This window comes from Canis lupus, chromosome 3 (assembly GCF_048164855.1).
Source record: "Canis lupus baileyi chromosome 3, mCanLup2.hap1, whole genome shotgun sequence".
NCBI lineage: Eukaryota > Metazoa > Chordata > Mammalia > Carnivora > Canidae > Canis > Canis lupus.
The window spans coordinates 18,841,630-18,860,652 of record NC_132840.1 but is presented as its reverse complement, the minus strand read 5'-3'; the positions used below and the strand labels follow the sequence as shown (position 1 = coordinate 18,860,652).

Below are 19,023 nucleotides of genomic sequence, written 5' to 3'. Positions count from 1 at the left end.
TCACATAAAATATTCAGATTATTGGCTTGCTGGGAGAAACCAGGAGACCTGGCCTGCTCTCTGGAAAGGCAGCAGTTGCAGGCAAACAGGATATACGTAGCTGCCCTTAAGATGGGGTGTGAGTTCCTCAGTTTACCAGTCTCTACCATCCTGGACATCCAGCTGACAGGCAGCCCTGTCAGCCTCGCTACCAATGCCTTCTTTACTTCTAATAAAAGTCTCCTCATCATTTCACACACACACTCCACTTGCCCACATCCTTCCAAGTCTTCATTTCTTGCTGGGAGGGACTGGCATTAGCCGAGGACCATAAATTAAAAAAAAAAAAAAAAAAAGATGGGGAAAGAAAGAAAAATTCATCTCTGGATATCCCCAGAGCCCACGAGCAGGGCCCCTTCCTTAACAAGAAGGGGTACGTGAACGGTGCACCAGATGCACCCTCCCCCCAACAGAAAATTCACTATCGTTCTTCCTCTGCAGGCTCCAACTACGAGTGAGCTGGAACCAGAGCGAGGAGGAGCTGGGGGCCAAGAGCAAAAACCCACCCCCACCTGCGTGAAATCACACACCAGCCAGGGTGGGAACAGGAGATAACGTGCACACTGCAAGGAGGTCGGTGAACCAAACAGAATTTATAAACACCACAGGCTCTGTCAGTGAGCAAGAAACATTTGAAAGATTTTTAATTAGAAGTCGTTTGGCCCAAAGGTGGTTCATCAAACCTCAGAATTTTTTAGCAAGGCACAGTCGCTTTCACGTGGAATTCTATTAACCTCTTTCCTGAAACTAGATGTCACACTGTCAATCATTTCTTCTAAAAAAAAAAATAATAATAATTTAATTTAAAAATAAAATAATTTAATTTAATTTAAAAATAAATTGGGAGGAGGCAAGTTTGCCCAGAAGTTCCCTTGCCCTGTAATGCTGTGGGGTTGGGGGGTGCGGCAGGGACCAGGTAATGGTATGAAGGGGGCGGGTGGCACTGTACCATAGAAGGATTGATCTCACTGGGATCCACATACATTCTGCTGACGTCATAGAGGGAGTTTATATCTCTTTCCTGAAAAAGAACAAAGCAAAATAAATGGAAGCATCCAAGTTCGCGGTGGGGGGGGGTGCACAGAACAAGGCTTCTAGGCCACCCCCTGGCATAAGAGTGGAAATCTCCCAGTCCACTCATGCCTCTTCGTAGAGATGGAAAGAAGCCATTTAAAAAGCCCCCCAAAACTTGGAAACTGCACCCCAAATGAGAGAGACCCCTGTGCTGTCCTTCTCTGTGCCAGGCACCACGCTCCCTCGCTACAGCACACACGCTGAGAGCCGGCGGCGCGCTAGAGCCACTCCGGGTCTCCGGACCCCCAGGCCCTGTCGATGGCTGGAAACGGGCACAGGCCGCAAACCCAGACAGGGGACGCACCTACCAGCACACCTGCCCTCTCTCCTTCTCTGTCACTGCCTCTGAGTCATCCCCGGGCTTGTGCCACAGCCGCTCCCTCACCCCAGAACCAACTTGCCCCCAGCCTCCCCCAGCCCCGCCGCTCCCTGTCAGGCTTGGGCTTCGGTTCTAGCCCCCCGAGGAGGCCACCTCCGACCTGCCGGCTGCAGTCCCCAGCAGCACCTTGCCGGTCCTATCTGCTTCGCTGAATCCGCGCAGCCCGGGACGTCATCTTTAGGTGTCAGCTCCCCTGCCCAGAACCTCAATTTCCCAAGGTAGGCTATGGTCCACCACACTTGCAGGAGCTAGAATCAGGCCTGGCCCATGGCTGGTGTACCCTGGATCTCTTTTCAAGACATTAATGAATCCATGTGACAGGGAATGGAGACGTGGTAATCAGATCAGGTCTGATCTCTGCTCAGAACCCTCCAGTGGCTCAGAATAGAAGCCAGCGTCTCCCAGGGGCCTGGCCAGCACCATGCAGTCCTCTGTGAGCCCTGTCCTTAATGAGATCTACCCGCATTCTGGCTCACTCAATGCTGGCCACACTGGCTTCTTCTGTGACTCCAGGCATAGGACCCAGGACCTTTGCACTTGCTGTTCTCCTTCTGCTCTATGGCTGCATGGAGTACTCCTTCACCAACTCTAGCATTGTTCAAACACTTCCTTCCCAGGAAGTTCCTTCCAGAGCACCCTTCCAGAACTACAGCATCGTGTATCCATGTCTCCACCTACCCAGTTTTTCTCTATAGTATGTGTCACCATCTAACACATCTGTTGTTGTTGTTTTAAATTTATCTCATTTATGGTGTCTCCCCTACACTAGACTGGAAGCAGCATGAAGGCAGGGTCTCTGTCCCTAGGACCTAGGACATGCAGTAAGTGCTCAGGAAAGTACTGAATGAACAGGCAGGTGAGTGACCTTCCACCAAACCACAGTGAGTTCAGCCACCTACCATATTGTAGCGCTCCAGGAGCTCAGGCGTCACGGGGTAGCGCAGTCGCATTTTTCGGTAGAGCGCGTGCTTTTCGTAGTAGCTGACTAGCTCCACGAGGCTCTCGAAGTAGGCAGAGGTCCCCAGCACAAAGTGCTGGCCATCCCGGTGAATGCGGCAGTGCTTCACCTTGCCCCTGGCCCTGGAGGGGGAAAGACCACACAGGCTGACAACCAAAATCCAAAAAACCAAACAGTTGTTATATGAGCTCCACTAATGAGAAACAACCTAGTTACCCATCCTCAGGGGACCAGATATATAAACAAGGTTGAGTCGTCCTACAGAATACAAAGCTGTTTCTTACAAAAATACTAAGTGACTCAACCACCAGCTCCTCTTGTCAGCCCGCTCCCCGCCCCCCAATTACAGGACTTGACTTTGGGAAAGTCCTGGTGTCCAGGTCAGGCTCTGCAAACAACGACCAAGGGCCAAATCTAGTCCACACTCTATACCCCCTTCCACCCTCACTTTTATAAGTAAAGTTTTATTGAAACACAGCCACGTTCATCCATTTCCGTGTGGCCTGTGGCCGCTCACCCTACAGCGGCAGAGCTGAGTAGCTACAACAGAAGCCACACAGCTCGCAAGGCCTACGATATTTATCCTCTGGTCCTTTACAGGAAATGTCTGCTGATCTCTCCTCTAGAAGACTGCCATTTGATGCCCAAATCTTATCTTCAGTGGCCCAGCTACAACAACCATGGAATTTTTTTTCCCCAAAAAGCAAACCAATCTTTTATTGCCTCATCCTATTGATATCTCTTGTATCAAAAAAAATACTAGCTTTTATCAGCAAGAATAGAAACATTTGGGAAAGTCAATTTTGACCCTAACTTTACAGCCAAAGAGCATCTTCTTAAAATGTATAAAGGCATAATTACCATGGGTGAACTATTCATCTTTTAAAATTTTTGCATGTTAAAGGGATGCCTGGGTGGCTCAGTTGGTTTACCACCTGACTCTTGATTTCAGCTCAGGTCATGATCTCAGGGTGGTGAGATCGAGTGCTGTTGTTGGGCTCCGTGCTGGGCGTGAGGCCTCCTTTCTCAAGCTTGTGCTCTGTCTCTCAAATACATAGATATAAAAACTCTGCACCTTAAAGACACTTTTTGCTTTAAAAAACATATCCTGTTAAGCCATTTCTTCAATATGTCCTGTAAAAAAAAGTGCTACATTTCTGCCTCAGTGGCTTATTTGCACGGATATTTTATTAAGTATTTCTCTTAAAAAAAAAACAACAAAAACACTGCTGAATAGACAAGTTACAATATGAAACTACAGTATGATCCCATTGGTATTTTTTTTTAATGCAAAGGAATTCCCACACATAAAATGGCACTGTATTTTCCACAGGTACATCATATACATGGAGGTCTTTTTTTTGAGGTCCACATGGAGACACCAGTTAGAAAACTGCTTTCTACTAAGACAAGGACCCAGATGAGAAGGGCAATGAGGGGCTTAGCCTTTACTGCAATGTCTTAATTTTTTCTAAGAATATATTTACATAATTAAGAAATTTTAAACTTTTTACAAAAGCTCCCTTGGGCAAGGAGGCTCTAGCGTATTGAGGTTAATTAAAGAGTGTGGGTCAGGGCACAAGGTGGCTCAGTGGTTGAGCATCTGCCTTTGGCTCAAGGCGTGATCCCGGGGTCCTGGGATCGAGTCTCGCACTGGGCTCCCCGCAGGGAGCCTGCTTTTCCCTCTGCCTGTGTCTCTGTCTCTCTCTGTGTCTATCATCAATAAATAAATAAAATCTTTATTTAAAAAAAAGAGTGTGGGTCAGGGTCTGGTTCCTTCTGGTAACCTGAGTGAAACTTTGCTTCCCTGTCCACAGTGCCAAGCATTGAGAGTTCCAGTCTCATGGCAAGTGTTAGGACCGCCATCTGACAGCCCAGGGTAAGCCCTCCAGGATGTGTCCAGCACCCCGAGGGTACTTGATAAATAAATGGTTAGGAAAATATAACCAAGGTCAAGCCAGAATGAGCTTCTTTGGCAAGAGAAAAATCAAAAAGGGAGACAGGAACGGCTGAGTGTGAACTGCACTTTCCAGCCACCTGGCTACTACAAGCCTGTGGACGCTGTGACCCGAGCTCTTATTCAGCTCTGCCAAGCAGCCCCTGCTCCCATGTCCCCCTGAGGCCCGCTTCCCACTGATCACACCTAGATAGTAGCTTCATCTCTCTGCATGGACTTGAAGGCAGACACTTGTCTTCTCTTGTAGAGATCTACCCAGAAGTTCAGTCTCTGTTCTCAGAGCCTAGAACAGCACCTGGCACAGAAAGGTACTCCAAAGATACTGGGGAGGAGGAGAGGGAGGGAAGATCCCTGCAGACCTATGCTCTCCCTCTGCCTGGAACACATCCCCACCTGGTTCCCCTGGAGCTCCTGCTCACCCTCAGTCTCCCTCTGACCACTCTCCATGGCACTTACCGCACAATCTCACGACAATGTGTTTATGAGCCTGACCCACTCTAAGCAACAATTCTCAGTGGAGAACAGTGACACCCACCCCACACCTTGACCACAGTGAGTTTGAAAGAGTCTGTGTGTCCAGGCAGTGGGAGGAGGGTCATTTGTGACTATTACAATGACCAAGTTCCCCCAACAGGCATGCATGGGTGGAGACCAGGGACATTCACCATCCCAACACAATGCAAAGAGCCTTCTCCTCCTCCCTCTTTGAGACACCATGACCTCGTCACTGGCTCATTCAGCCAGCATGTACTGACCACCTGCTGTTGGCAAGCCAACGCTTGGTAGAGGGAACTGCTCAAAACAAACACTTGTTTTGTTTTGTTTTGTTTTTCAAAACAAACACTTGCGACTAACAGGACATCTCTTGTTCTCAGCAGATTATTGACCTCATGAGAGCAATGACTAGGTGGTTTTTATCACTTCTGTATTTTTTGGAGCCCAGCACAGAACTTGGTACATAGTAGATGTTCACTGAACATTTGAACATTTACCGATCTCTAAAATTTAAAAACTCCAGCTTTTAGGGTACCACCAATCTCATGGGGAGGACAGATGCGCAAACAGAATGGTGGACATATAAAATCAAGCATCAATCTGAGGATCCCATCTTCATCCACATGGTTCCAGGGAAGTGACTGCAACTGATGGTCAGCCTGAAGGTACCCAATCAGAACCATGACACCCAGCTCAAGCAGGGATCAGTGGGATGGATGTATCACAGGACTCATCTTTTCTACTAGATGCTGTCCTGGCACCTAAGGTGAAGCCAACGGAGAGCAGCACCTAGACACACAGAACCAGTCTTCTGAGGACTGCCAGGTGAAGCGTGGATCCAGGCCTGTTGGAAGCCAGTTCACCTATTGAGCATGTCAGCTAGTTGCCAATAAATGCCACCTTTTATGCTCACTTGGCCAATGAGTTTAGCTTCTGTCACTTGCACCCAAAAGCATCCTGACTGATCAACAGAACTACACCACCACTCCATCTCCAACACGGTGGCTGGTAAAACAGATGCTCATTAAACATGCCCAATCCCATCTGAGAGGTGGAGGCACCACCAAGAGCTCTGGGCAAAGGGCAGAGGCACCAAGGCCAAGTAGTCCAGTGCCACCCTGCTGGGAGCACAAAACACCGAAGAGCCACCCTGGCTGTAGCTACACACAGTGGGTCTTCAGTCAATGGCAATGATAACAACCATCACTGCCACCACCACCCACTCACCTGAGAAGGCAGGAATAATGGGGGGAGGGGGGCAGACCCAAATGCCCAAGGTGGCGGGGGGTGGAGGGGGGGAACGGCCTGGCAGGGTCACCATGGGGGAGGCACCAGGGCAATAGGAATGGAAGGAACCAGAGCAGCCCTGGCGCCATCAGAGCCCCTACTGTGCAGCTGGTAACTATCACCACCACTTGCAAAAGTGGGTCCAGAGCTTCCACTTCTTCCCAGTTTTCCTAAGAAGAAATCTAAAATTTCAAGAGAAATTTCTCAGGTATTCAACATAACAATGCAGGCTGAGCAAAACATCCGTAGGCTCGACCCAGAAGCCTCTTAAGACCTCACAGTGAAGAAAGCAGGCTTTGAACATGGAGAAACCCAAGTCTGAGATTCTCCCCTGGGCCAGGACTAGGCTGTGTGGCACTAGACAGGTAGCTTAGCCTCTCTGGGCTTTCCTTTCCTTACATGTAGTGCCGGATCTCCCCCTCGTGGGCTACAATAAAGCACTCAGCCAGATGAAGCCTCAAAGGTAGCCCAGTGTCTGGAACATTAGTTAGGAACTCAATACACCCCAATGCACTGGGGTAGAGGAGACGGAGGGACAGTGTGATGAACTGGGTCTGAACCCCCCCCAAACACTGAAACTGGAAGCATCAGGGGTCTTGGGGTGGAATTAAAGTGGAGAATCACAGTCCTAGAGATGGTTGGTCCATATGGCCTTCCTTCTGCTCGAGCTGAGTGGCAAGTGCAGATGGTAGGACAACAGGTCTGTAACATCATCGACCTGGGCTGCCTGGGTTCAAATCCCAACTCCACCACTTCCTGGCTGCATGCTTCAGCAAGTTACTTAACCTCTCTATGCCTCAGTTTCCTCCTCTGAACAATAAGGATCAAAGTCATCAAGTTGCTGGAAGATAGAACGTGTTAACACATGCTACTCTCAAGAACGCAGACCAGTGCCCCAGATGCTGAAAGCTCCCATCAGCGGAGGCCGCTTTTGCTATCACCACTGCCATCATCATCACTACTGACCCTCTGGGAGTGGACGCGGAGGCACATCTCCACCTGCAGCCCCTCCCCCCAACACACCTGTCCTTCCCAGGCCCCCGCTGGCGAACATGTGCAGGCTCCGGCCCGCCCACTCACCTGAAGGTGATGGCGTAGGAATCGGTACCTTCTCGCCTCCGGATCAGGAAGGCGCCGTCCCGGGGCACCCTCATTAGCATGTCCTCTGCCTCCCCACGGCTCAGCCCGTCGTAGTACCACCTGCAGCCCAAAGAGGACAGCCAGGTGAGAGGGCCACCCAGGGAGGAGGAAGCCCTGGGCTCTGATGCTGCCTGGAAGGGGGTCCCAGAAACCACTGTGGAAATTACACAGAGGGCCTCCCCACCCCAAAACACCATTCAAGACAGCAATTTTTTAAAAGACCACCAAGATGTAGCTCAGCTAAAGCATTCACACAGTGGGTCTTCTGGGAGCATGAGAGACTGTACCCCATCCCCTGCCCCCATCCACCTAACTTAGGGCCAGCATCAGTCACTGTGGAGAGTCTCAGAAAATCGGTGGCAGAGAACACAGAGAATAGTGTTTTGGGAAGGTCTTTTTGTTTGGCTCGTCCTTGGTTACTTTTAAAGATATGAAACAGCAAATTTTAAAAGGCCATCTGTACGAATACAGACGAAAGTAAGAAAGCTGCTGGAAGCTACAAGGCTTGTCAGAAATGCACATTTTAGCAGCCTTCTGCTTAAACATAGTTTCCCCCTCTTATTTCCAGAGTTGGTTAGCCCCTTGCAAGGCATAACTTGTATACATTTTACTCGATAACAAAATGAAGGGGAAATCTGCACAGTGACTTTCTTCTTGTTCACTTTCACAACGAACAGGAATGAGCCTCGACAAGCAGAAAGTTCTCACCGGCCAACACTCCCCTTTGAAAATCAAAGCCAAGAGTGCAGGACGGTGACGGTAAAGTAGAAGAAAGGCAGGGGGAGGCAGAGGGCAAGAGAAAGTAGAGCAGGTGCTTGGGGACTGGCCGTCCAGGGGGCTGAAGAGATCCCAGGGGACCCACAAGGCTGGCTTTTCTGATGGGTGAACACAGCCCGTGGGGGTGTCTGCACCCCCTAAACCCGTGGGGTCAGTGCCTGAGGTCGGCGGCCCCGAGAGCACGGGCACACGTACGGCTTGGACTCGTGGGGGTTGGGGTTGGGCACAGGGTCGGTGAGCCGCAGCTCGAACTCGGCGCAGCGCAGGTGGGTCTCGCGGTAGTGCTGGATGAGGGCGTAGATGCTGGTGAACATGACGTTGTCAGTCAGGAAGTACTTCATGGTGCCCCCCTCCACGGTGGAACGGATCCGGCAGTGCTGGACGCGGCCGGACCGCCTGGAGGGAGAGATGACATGAGCCCCCAGGCCGGGCCCCCTGGCCCTCCCCGCACCAGGGTGGGGGTGGGGGTGGGGGTGGGGGTGGTGGGTGGCCAGATTTGCAGCCAGGGCCATGACGGGTAGGCACCGTGTGTGGCCCCAAAGCCCTCCCTCTGCTCTTAGAACAGGCTCGGGCTTTGGCACAGGCTGGTCCTTTAACATGGATTCCAGAACATTCTACCTACCTCCCCCACCTACATTCACTTTCATAACTCCTACTCTGGAGCCAGATGGCCTAGGGGTAAATCCTGACGCGGCCCTTTATGTGCTGAATGACCCTGAACCAAGCGGCCTGTCCTCTCCGGGCCTCCACATTATCATCTTTGCGGTCCGTCCCCACTGAGCTGTCCTGAGGACTGATCACACACAAAATGTGCCTAGAATGCCGCCTGGCACGTGGCAAGCATCCTGTAGGTGTTAGCTGTCAGTGTTTTATAGCCGTAGCCGTATGCTGTTATAATGTTATAATCTTCAGTCTTCATTTATTTTTTTTTAAAGATTTATTTATTTATTTATGATAGAGAGAGGCAGGAACACAGGCAGAGAGAGAAGCAGGCTCCATGCCGGGAGCCCGATGCCGGACTCGATCCTGGGACCCCAGGATCACGCCCTGGGCCAAAGGCAGGCGCCAAACCGCTGAGCCACCCAGGGATCCCCTCCAGTCTTCATTTAAACACCACTTCTTACAGGAAGTCTTCCCTGATCACTGCCGCCCTTGACGTTACCTTCCCTCTCTTACGGACTTCTAGAACGTCTACCACTTTTCTCACTGCACTTATCACAGCTACAATTATAGATCATTGATTCCTTTTTCATGATCTCCCTGACCAGACTTAATCTCCATCAGGACATCCCGTCTGTCTGATTCCTGCACCCAGCACAGAGCAATCACTCAACCAACACCCTTTAATGAATGAGGGCGCCTGAGTGGCTCAGGGGTTGAGCGTCTGCCTTTGGCTCAGGTGGTAATCCTGGGGTCCTGGGATCGAGTCCTGCATCAGGCTCCATGCAGGGAGCCTACTCCTCCCTCTGCCTATATCTCTGCCTCTCTCTCTGTGTCTCTTATGAATAAATACATTTTTTAAATCTTAAAAAAAAAAACCTTTTAATGAATGAAGGTACTAAGTGAGTGAGTGAGGAAGCTCAAGACAGCTCCATAAAGCCACCTTTAGAATCTCTATTTTAGGGACAAGGAAATGGAGATTTCAAGAGGTTCAGTGACTTACCCAGGGGCAGCCACCTGCTCTAGTGAGGGGGTGGGGGTGTGAGTGAGGCCACATTGTCTTTAGTGCAGAGTTAGATCCTGTCTTTATTTAAAACATTGATGATAATGTCTTCATCGTGGATTTTTCACTACCTCTAATTTTTAAAAAATATTGCATTGAAATATCACTAATCTTGATTGCTGCTAAGTTTTTCGAGCCTCACCAGCCTTGGCCCACCCCACCCTGCACGGATCCCTCAGTGAAGTCTGGGGTTCGGGTCTAGGCCTGAGCTCGATCACACAACCTGCCATATAGGCCCCCCACCCGGCCAGCTGCGAGGGGAAGGTGGCATGCCCCTACCAGAAGGACAGGGTGTAGTCATTGGGGAAGGTCTTGCTCTCCCGCACAAGGAAAGTCCCATCCTTGCCCCCGGTCTCTGCACAGTATTCCTGCAGCAGCTTCTCGGCACTCGTCCTCTTCTCTACTTTCTTGTGGAACCACTCCTCCCCAAAATGCAGCTCCGTGGGGGGTGTGTCCTGGGCCCCAAAGAGACGAGGAGTTTGTAAAAACCTACCCCCCCAGCATGGCCAGACTGGTCTCTCTGTGCATGCTGGCTTCGGGGGCTGAACAGCAGACAGGCTGGATTCACCTTGCCCTCACCCCAAGAGGTCTAGAGAGATGGCTTCCACTGCCCTCCCTTGCCTGCCACCACTGGTGGTGGTGTCCTCCTGAAGCCCGAAGACATGGGCTAAGAGGTCCCGGGTACAGGTTTTGACTCTATTGCACAAGGAGTCTGAGAGCCATAATGCCCTGAGGGCTGCACTCAAGAAATAGTACCAAGGACGGCCAGCAGCCCCAGAGGAGAGGGCAGGGAAGTGGGGAAGCCGGCTGGCCAGAGCATCCACATGTCCTCCCCTCTCACCCAGAGCACAGGCCAAGCAGGCCCTTCAGAGAGCAGGAAAGCCCCCCCAAAGCTCACTGGTTGGTCAGCCAGCCAATCAGAGAAGAGCTGGCTCAAGCCAGGCAGACACTGGTACCCAAAGAGGAAGCTCTTTGGGCTGAGGATGTCTGGCCCATGGGCCATGGGAGAGAGGATGGGTTAGGAGGTCTCCCCTACCTGGGGCAGCTCCTCTTCTGCAGTCTGCTCAATGTCATCGCTGAAAGACAGTTTGGCATCGGCGATGGCACAGTAGTGCCGAGTCCATTTCTAGAAAGGGAACCCAGCATCAGCTCTCCCCTCAGCCTTTGCCCTCAACACCACTGGGGCCAGGAGCCCTGCCTGGCATCACCCCAGCATTTACGAGGGATGCTCCTTTCCCACTTTCGTAGAGTTTATGGTGGTTTCATGGAATTCAATTCCCTTCAAGACGTTTCCTCTAAATATCTATTTTTGGGTTCTTTTGGCATTTTCAGGACTTTTCTTATTCAGTGTGTCTAAGGGTAGATACAACTAAGTATCAAATTTCTAGTTCATATTTATTTAATTTGAAGCCTTTTATGAAGGAGGGCAATGTTTTTGGGGTTTCATGACTGTCTTTTTCTATTACATCTGCGTTTTAGGACTTTCAGGATTTCCCAACCAGTTTGTCTCGAGACTCTTCAACATCTGTGACTTAATTCTTTAAACATTAATAATTTTCATTATTTCTAGGATGTCAGAATAGAGATTTCAAAATAGACCTAAATGGATTTGTATGTTACGTTAAGGGATGTGAGAAGTGGCACTAGCACTCAAAATGCATTCCTCTCACCAAAATAAGGTTTTGTACCTAGACTGAAAGGTACTAAGGACTTAGAACAATCAGATGCACTCTCCCATCCTGGACTGAACCTTGGGCCAGAAAAAGGACATCAGAGGACAAACTGGTAAGGTCCATGGATCACCTGGTAGTATTGCTCCAAAGTTCATTTCCAGTAATTACACTCTGGTTGTTACGTTTATGTTATGTTATGTTAGTGTTTGGGGAAGCTGAGTGAAGGCCATATAAAAAAATCTGTTGTGTGTATGTGTAAATGTGTAGTATGCTATGTGGAATAGAAAATTATTTCAAAGTAAACTATTAATGATACAAAAAAAAGGTCAAAACGGGAGTGAGAGGAATATTCTCAGAATTCTCTAGTAGGTCTCAGATGCGCTCGAGGCTCTGAGAAGGGGTGCAAGGAGACCCACCTGGTCGATGGAATCCCACATATACAGTTCACCCTGTTGCTTGTGCTCATCTTTCTTGTCCTCCATGTTGACATCCACGTCCCCTCGGGGACCCAGCTTCTTATGCTGAGGGGAAAAAATACACATAGCCTGTCTCCTTAAGACCCAAGTTTAGGATCTTTGAGCTAGCAAGCATTCATCCACATCAGCCAGCCAGCCAGCATCTACCCACAGCATCCACCTCAGGGCCTTTGCACTGCCTGTTCTCTCCACCTGCCTTCTCTCTCACAACATTCAGCTCTGTGCTCAGTGTCCCCTCCTCCAGTGAGCTCTCCCCAACTACTTGGTCTAAAAAGAGCCCCCACCTCCCTTCCTATCCCTGTCACTCTCTCATCCCTGAGAGTTATTTTCCATACTCTTGGCCCTTTGTGTATCTATGTCTGGGTCTTCTGTCTTCCCTGCCACAAAATATAGGCCCCATGAGGACAGGACTTTGTGTCGTCCCCTGCTGAATCTCCTCTGGTAGCTTGGCAGATAGTAAGTGCTCAGTAAATATTCAGTGGATCAGTGATACCGCCTGCACGTCCCACATTCTCTGGCACACAGAGGGAAAGGCAAGAATAGCCAGTCTGGCAGCCCAGACTGCAGGGCTGTGGACTGCGCACAGGATATGCAGATTAAAGCTGCTTTATCAGCTCGGTGACCCTAGGCAGGTGGTTATACTTCTCTGACTCTCATAGTTCTCATCTTTAAGACTAAGACAGCGACCACAACAACCTTCATCCAGATGCGTACTGACGCCCACCCTGGCAAGTATTTATAAACATTGGTTCTGGGGGGGCACCTGGGTGGCTCAGTGGTTGAGCATCTACCTTCGGCTCAGGTCATGATCCCAGGGTCCTGGGATCAAGTCCCACATCAGGCTCCCAGCAGGCCTGCTTCTCCCTCTCCCTCTCTCTCTCTTTGTGTTTCTCATGAATAAATAAATAAAATATTAAAAAAAAAAAAGATAAGAGGATACCAGGTCCCCTGATAGCCTTGTGAGACAGAGCTCAGACCGTCTAGAACACTTGAAGAAATGACCTCTTCTATGCTCTCAGTCACTGTATATCTGGTCTCTTTGTCCTAGTAATACAGATCCCCAGACCTCACCCCCCTTCCCAGCATCCCTGGCACTCTCAGGCATGGCTGATCCTTCATCTCTCCCCACAGCACTTGGCATGCACCTCCTCCTTCATCACATTAAGCACACACAACCTTTTGGGGCAACTGTCCACCTCCAGTCCATGCCCATCTCACACAGTGGACTGGGGGCTCCTGAGGGCCAGAGGGGAGCCCGGGTCAATGGCACACCCCCAGCAGAGACCTGACTTAGACCAGAGCATGTTGGAGGTTTGCCTAAAGAATCAACGAATGACAGTTAATAGTTACAGAGCACCTGCTACAGGACAGATGCAATCCTAAGCATTTTGCACACATTTCTTCACATTATGCTCACAGCCAATGAGGCAGGCTCTACTATTAACCTCCCAAGACCAGTGAGGACACAGAGGTACCTAGAGGTTAAATGACCTTGCCCAGGGTCGCTCAGGGAGTTAGTAAGGAGAGCTGGTGTGAGTCCATGTGGTGGAACCAGGAGCCTGTGCTCTGAGCCACTGGCTCTCCTGAATGTCAGGCCACCCAAGACCACCCACCTTGATGATGATCTTCTCCCGCAACTGGCTGGGCGAGGGCAGCTGGTCAGCACTGGCCTCCGTGGGCTTCGTCAGCAGCTGGTCGCCAAACACCTCCTTGAACACCCTGGCCATGTGGCGCTGCTGCTCCACGCAACAGTGCTCCTCGATGGACAGGATCACGGGGAAGCTGTGTGCAGGAGGAGCCAGCTCAGCTCAGCGGGAAGGAGGGCAGAGGTCACTGGTTTCCCAGCACCAGCCTCCTCCAGGCTCCAGAACCAGGGAGGGACTTGCGCTTTTGGCCTGTAGGGGGCGCCAACACTCAGCTGAAGACTTGTTGGGAGTGAACCAGAGGATGGAGGCCAGGCAGGTAGGGGTGTGTGTGTGTATGTGTGTGTGTGTGAGAGAGAGCGACAGACAGACAGACAGACACACGGGGATGAGGGGCGTCTGTGTCTGTCCACCTTTCCCTTAAAGACAAACCACCAGGAAATCAGCCAACCAACCTTGAAGTGACAAAGGCATGGTCTTTGATGGCCTGCACGACGTCGTCAAACTTTATCTTGGTGGTCCGTGTCCAGCCGTGGTAGATGATGGGCTTCCCATCGGGCCCGTCCCAGCAGTCCACTGAGGAAAGAAACGTGTAGTCTCGACATCTGGCCATCACTCTGCACCTCGAGAGTCCAGTGACGGCAGTCACGCTGCTGGTGGGTGTCTGTGAGCTTGGCCCTGACCCCCACATGGCTCAGTTACTAGGACATGGGGCCCACACCCAATAATTATCTTCAGGGGCCAGAAACACGAGGATCCGCATTACTTATGAACAACCATTACTTGTGCGGTGACAGGAAGGCTCTGGTTGCTTATTTAAAGGTCCCCAATACATCTGTCCAAAAGAAACTCGTTTCAATGTTTCCTTTTTTTAAAAGACATTTATAATGTAGGATTTTTTTTCTGATTTCACTTGGCTTGCTTTTTCTGCTAGTGGAAATAACACAGAGCAATGAGATATTTATTTTTTAAAGTTCATAGTAAAATATTCAAACAGAACTAGATTATGTAGAAGGTGAACATCCCCTCTATTTTCAGCCCCCAGAGGTAACAAGAGCTGACAGTTTCAAACTTAATTTTTTCACATTTGCTTTCTCCTGGAGGAGGGCCCATACACTAGGCAACCATCCACAGGAATAAGTGCTATTAAAGTTGATGCCATGATGAATGTGTTCGATAGAACTGGAGCCCACATCAGGCCTCTGTGCCTTTTCTCAGCCCAGTACACCTGCAGGCCTTCGGTGGCACAGTCAGGCCAGGAGGGTGAGGGGTGGGACGGAAGGAAGCAGCAGGCTTCTGAACATGTCCAAGGGCCTGGATCATCTGTGCCCAGGTGTCTCTGAGCAACTATGAATAGAACAGGCAGGGTGGCATCCATGGCTGGACCAGTGGCAAAAATCACAGAGAGCTCCTGCCTTCCTCTAAGAACAGCCCAAGTGAAGCTGAAGGAGGAAAGCAGTATAACAAAGCCATCTCTGGTACTGGTGTCCCAGCCCTGCCACGACATCGGGACATTCTCTAGATGCCCAAAATCGCTACTCAAGGGTTTCTGACTCCAACACGGCCAGGCTCGACACCACTCCTTGTCCTGGGGGGAAATCTTCTGGGGTAAGGTCCCTGGCCATTGGTGGCCACATCCCCCACTCCAGATGCTATGGGCACCTGGGTTCTCCTTTGGCCAGTCCCATGCATTCCCAGGACTCAGGCCTTTCAGACGAAAGCCTTGGGCAGCTACATGGTAGACCTCAATTCGCCATAAGCATCATCTCCACCAGGAAAATGGTACTCACACTCAATGCAGCGACAGCCCATCCGCAGGCAGCGAATGTACGCTTCTGTGGATGACTCACTCCGTAGCTGGTCACCGGTGAGGTACCTGAGGGAGAGAAGGCAGTGGCCATGTGTGCGGAGGTCGGCACCTTGGGGCATTTTGGGGAACTTCTCAGCCCAAGTGCCCAACATCTTGAATTCTTCCTGTCTAGAAAGATCTATGGTCAGGATCTGGGCCAGACATAAGTAATCATGTGGCCATACCAGTCATGAGCCTTAGGCTGAGGCCACAATCGCAGGATGTGGTTGGTCAGCAGCCACCTTGGCAATCCAAGGGAAAGATCGAGACTCAAGACTGCATAATCTTTGGAGGAGAACTCGGTCAAAGGGTATCAGGAGTGAATCAGATATATGATAATTAATGATCCTACCCGCCCCATGGTGTCCACTAGGCTCTCAGTCCAACGATGGGCCACCATTTTGGTGTCAGGGCCCCACGGGTCTTGAACTCACTACTTTGAACTATGTCTACCAAAACGGACATATAAATGCGTATTTGTATACACCCTTCTCCTCTTCACATCTGTAGCCTCTCCTTTTAAGAATTCATGTTCCTTCATTGTCCTCTGGATTTGCTAGAAGTCAGCTCTCTAAGCCAATGGACATGGCGGGAAACAGAGAACCATGCAACCAATTTGCCCCTGAAAAAGACGTGACCTTCTAAAATGCCTTCACTCTGACTCCTGCCTGTGGTGACACTTGGGAAGGTAGCAATATGCTGCTCTCCAGATGCCCAGGCCAAGACTTACACCTTCTCGTCTTACAAACAGACTAAATATGGGAAACCTGAGTGCAACATCCACTTCTCTCCTCTCCTGTCACTCATCATCCTGGATTCTACAGTCTGATCTTAACAGATCCCTCTCAGTTCCTCCTGCCCCTGGACCTTTGCACATGCTGTTCCTCCTTGCCGCACCACCTGTTCTTCTCTCATCAACTCCTATTCATCCTTGAATCAAAGGGAGACTTCTGGGGTGCCTAGGTGGCCTACCTGGCTGGGTGTACGACTCTTGATTTTAGCCCATGATCTTGGGGTCCTGAGATTGGGCCCTGCATGGAGCTCCATGGTCAGCGGGGAGTCTGCTTGTCTCCCTCTCCCTCTGCCCCTCCCTCAGCTCTAGTACTTGCCCTCTCACTCTCTCTCTAAAATAGATGAATAAATCTTTAAAATAAAACAAAAAAATAAAGGAGGACTTTTCCCCTCCAAGTACATGAGGACAGGGCTGCTCCTGCTCACTTCCCTGCTGTATCCCCAGCACCCAGCAGCACAGAGCCCAGCACAGGGCAGACATTCAGTGAGTATCAGTTCAATAACCAATTCAGTTGCTTTGCTGTGGCTACTAAGAGATGTCTATCAAAACCAGCTTTGCCAACTTGCTCTTTAATGTCACAGAATAAACATGATTCCTGCAAATACCAACTTGGAAAGGGTGGGGGGTGCATTCCCACGCCCCTCTCAGAAGCTTCTGCACAATCTAGTCTGAGCAGTGTGGCCCCGCATTTTGCCTGCTCCCATATACTTTCCCAGAGCAGGGCACTGGTGCCCCAACATCCTGCCCCTCAGCTGCCCGGTCTGTCACAGGCTCACCGAGAAACTCACGTGTTATGCGAAGAGGAGATCCAGTAATGGGACAAGGGGTTGTTCATGTCCTGCATGTCCACCACGTCATACTTCTCATCCCAGATGCTGTTCTCCCGCGAAAACAGATATGTGAGGAACTAGGAGAGTCACAGAGACAAGATCATCACAAGGATGAGGAGAACGGGTGGCTCCTTCTGGTCTCTGCCAACATAGGGAGATTGGCAGCTCTGATATGGGAACTCGGAAGACGGTCTCCAGGCCTCAGGGACCCAAATTTGTAACGCAGAATGCTCAGATTGTAACAGGAAATGTGGACACATGTTTTCACTCACCTAGGTGTTTTCCTTTTTAATGTGTATCCTAAAATAGTTGATACAAGAGTACATGCCTCCCACGTGTAAGTTTTCAGGCATAATACCATAAACATCTGTGAACTCACCACCTCAACTTAAAGCAAGAGAACATCACCAGTATCATAACATCTAAAAGGCAGGAAATTTCCTATTCCAATTCCTCACTCCTTAAAAAAAAAAAAAAAAAAAAGACGCCTGGGTGGCTCAGCAGTTGAGCATTTGCCTTTGGCTTGGGGAATGATCCCGGAGTCCTGGGACCGAGTCCCACATCAGGCTTTTTGCGTGGAGCCTGCTTCTCTCTCTGCCTGTGTCTCTGCCTCTCTCTGTCATGAATAAATAAATCTTAAAAAAAAAAAAAAAAAAAAAGATTGTGTGACACCAAGGGTACACTCTACTCTGCAGCCTGGGAAGAGCCTTACACAAGGCAGCAGTGCCCCAGTTCTGCTCGCATCCCCACATCCCCGGCTGCTTCACCCAGGGCCAGATGCAGGTGCCCCATCAGCCTTCAGATCTTGTCGCTCTGCTTGTTAGATGCTCCCTGGTGGCAGACGTGCTCTGGTGGGGAAACTAAAGAACCCGCCCAGGCCACACAGCCAAACAGAGAAGGATGAGCCAAACAAAAGGCTGTAATTCAGAACCTAGAGAAAAATGAGCTCTTAACTAACAGAGTCAGTCTGGGGGCAGATGAAGCAAAGCCCTCCAAGGGAAGAGAACCGGAAAAATAAACTGCAGAGGCCAGAGACGTGGATCAAAAAGTCAAGCCAAGTTGACAAGGAGCCCACTCACCTCATCGACAAACAAGAAGGGCTCGGCTGTTTCCCTCATGGTGTCATCGATAAACTTTGTCATCCGTGCACGGACTTTGTTCAGATCCTGAGCCCAAAGCTCCTTAGAATGATAAAGAGAACAAAAAATCATCAGAAAGAGGACTGGATGGGCAGCCCTACTGGCCCAGCAGTTTAGCGCTGCCTTCGGCCCAGGGCGTGATCCTGGAGACCTGGGATGGAGTCCTGTGTTGGGCTCCCCGCATGGAGCCTGCTCCTCCCTCTGCCTGTGTCTCTGCCTCTCTCTCTGTGTGTGTGTGTCTCTCGTTAATAAATAAATAAATAAAATCTTTAAAAAAGAAAAGAAAGAGGACCGGAAAAATCCTTCAACTCTCAGGATCCAGTTTGCATCAAAGACCAAAAATATCAACCTTTCTAGATGCGTATGCAATCAAGTGCCACATACTGCACATTACTCTGTACCTGATGAACATTTTCTCTAAAGGACCAGAGGGTTAAATATTTTAGGCTTTGGGTCACAACCACTCAATTCTGCTCCTGTACTGCAAAAGGAGCCATACACAATACATGCACAAATGGGCATGGCTGTGTTCCAATAAAACTTTATTTACAAAAACAAGTGGTGGGCCAGATTTGGTCCACGGGCCATAGTTTGCCAATTCCTGCCCTGTGCTAGCTCTTAACATTTGTTAGTGTGAAGAGGCCAGCGAGCACAATTATGTCCGACTGCCAGCGTTGCTCACTTGGCTGACCCTGACAAGTTACATACCCTCCCTGTGCCTCCTCATCTATTGCAGGAGACTAATACCAATGTGCAGCTTCTGTGAAAGCCCGTATGAAATAAGGTTATGT

The 19,023-nt window shown here is 50.0% G+C and overlaps 1 protein-coding gene across 6 annotated transcripts in view; it reads right to left on the bottom strand.

Annotated features, from left to right (window-relative positions):
* The window catches only part of PLCG2 (phospholipase C gamma 2), a 173,983-nt gene that overhangs the window by 41,548 nt on the left and 113,412 nt on the right, over positions 1-19,023 (bottom strand). For all 6 annotated transcript variants that reach the window (XM_072819422.1, XM_072819419.1, XM_072819424.1 and 3 more), the window contains 12 exons: positions 18,173-18,274; positions 17,052-17,170; positions 15,412-15,497; positions 14,077-14,197; positions 13,592-13,760; positions 11,919-12,023; positions 10,866-10,955; positions 10,109-10,284; positions 8,302-8,502; positions 7,270-7,389; positions 2,392-2,572; positions 989-1,060 (listed from right to left, as the gene is read on the bottom strand). In XM_072819422.1, the coding sequence (XP_072675523.1) occupies positions 989-1,060; positions 2,392-2,572; positions 7,270-7,389; positions 8,302-8,502; positions 10,109-10,284; positions 10,866-10,955; positions 11,919-12,023; positions 13,592-13,760; positions 14,077-14,197; positions 15,412-15,497; positions 17,052-17,170; positions 18,173-18,274 (1,542 nt within the window). The remainder of the gene's footprint in view (positions 1-988; positions 1,061-2,391; positions 2,573-7,269; positions 7,390-8,301; positions 8,503-10,108; positions 10,285-10,865; positions 10,956-11,918; positions 12,024-13,591; positions 13,761-14,076; positions 14,198-15,411; positions 15,498-17,051; positions 17,171-18,172; positions 18,275-19,023) is intronic.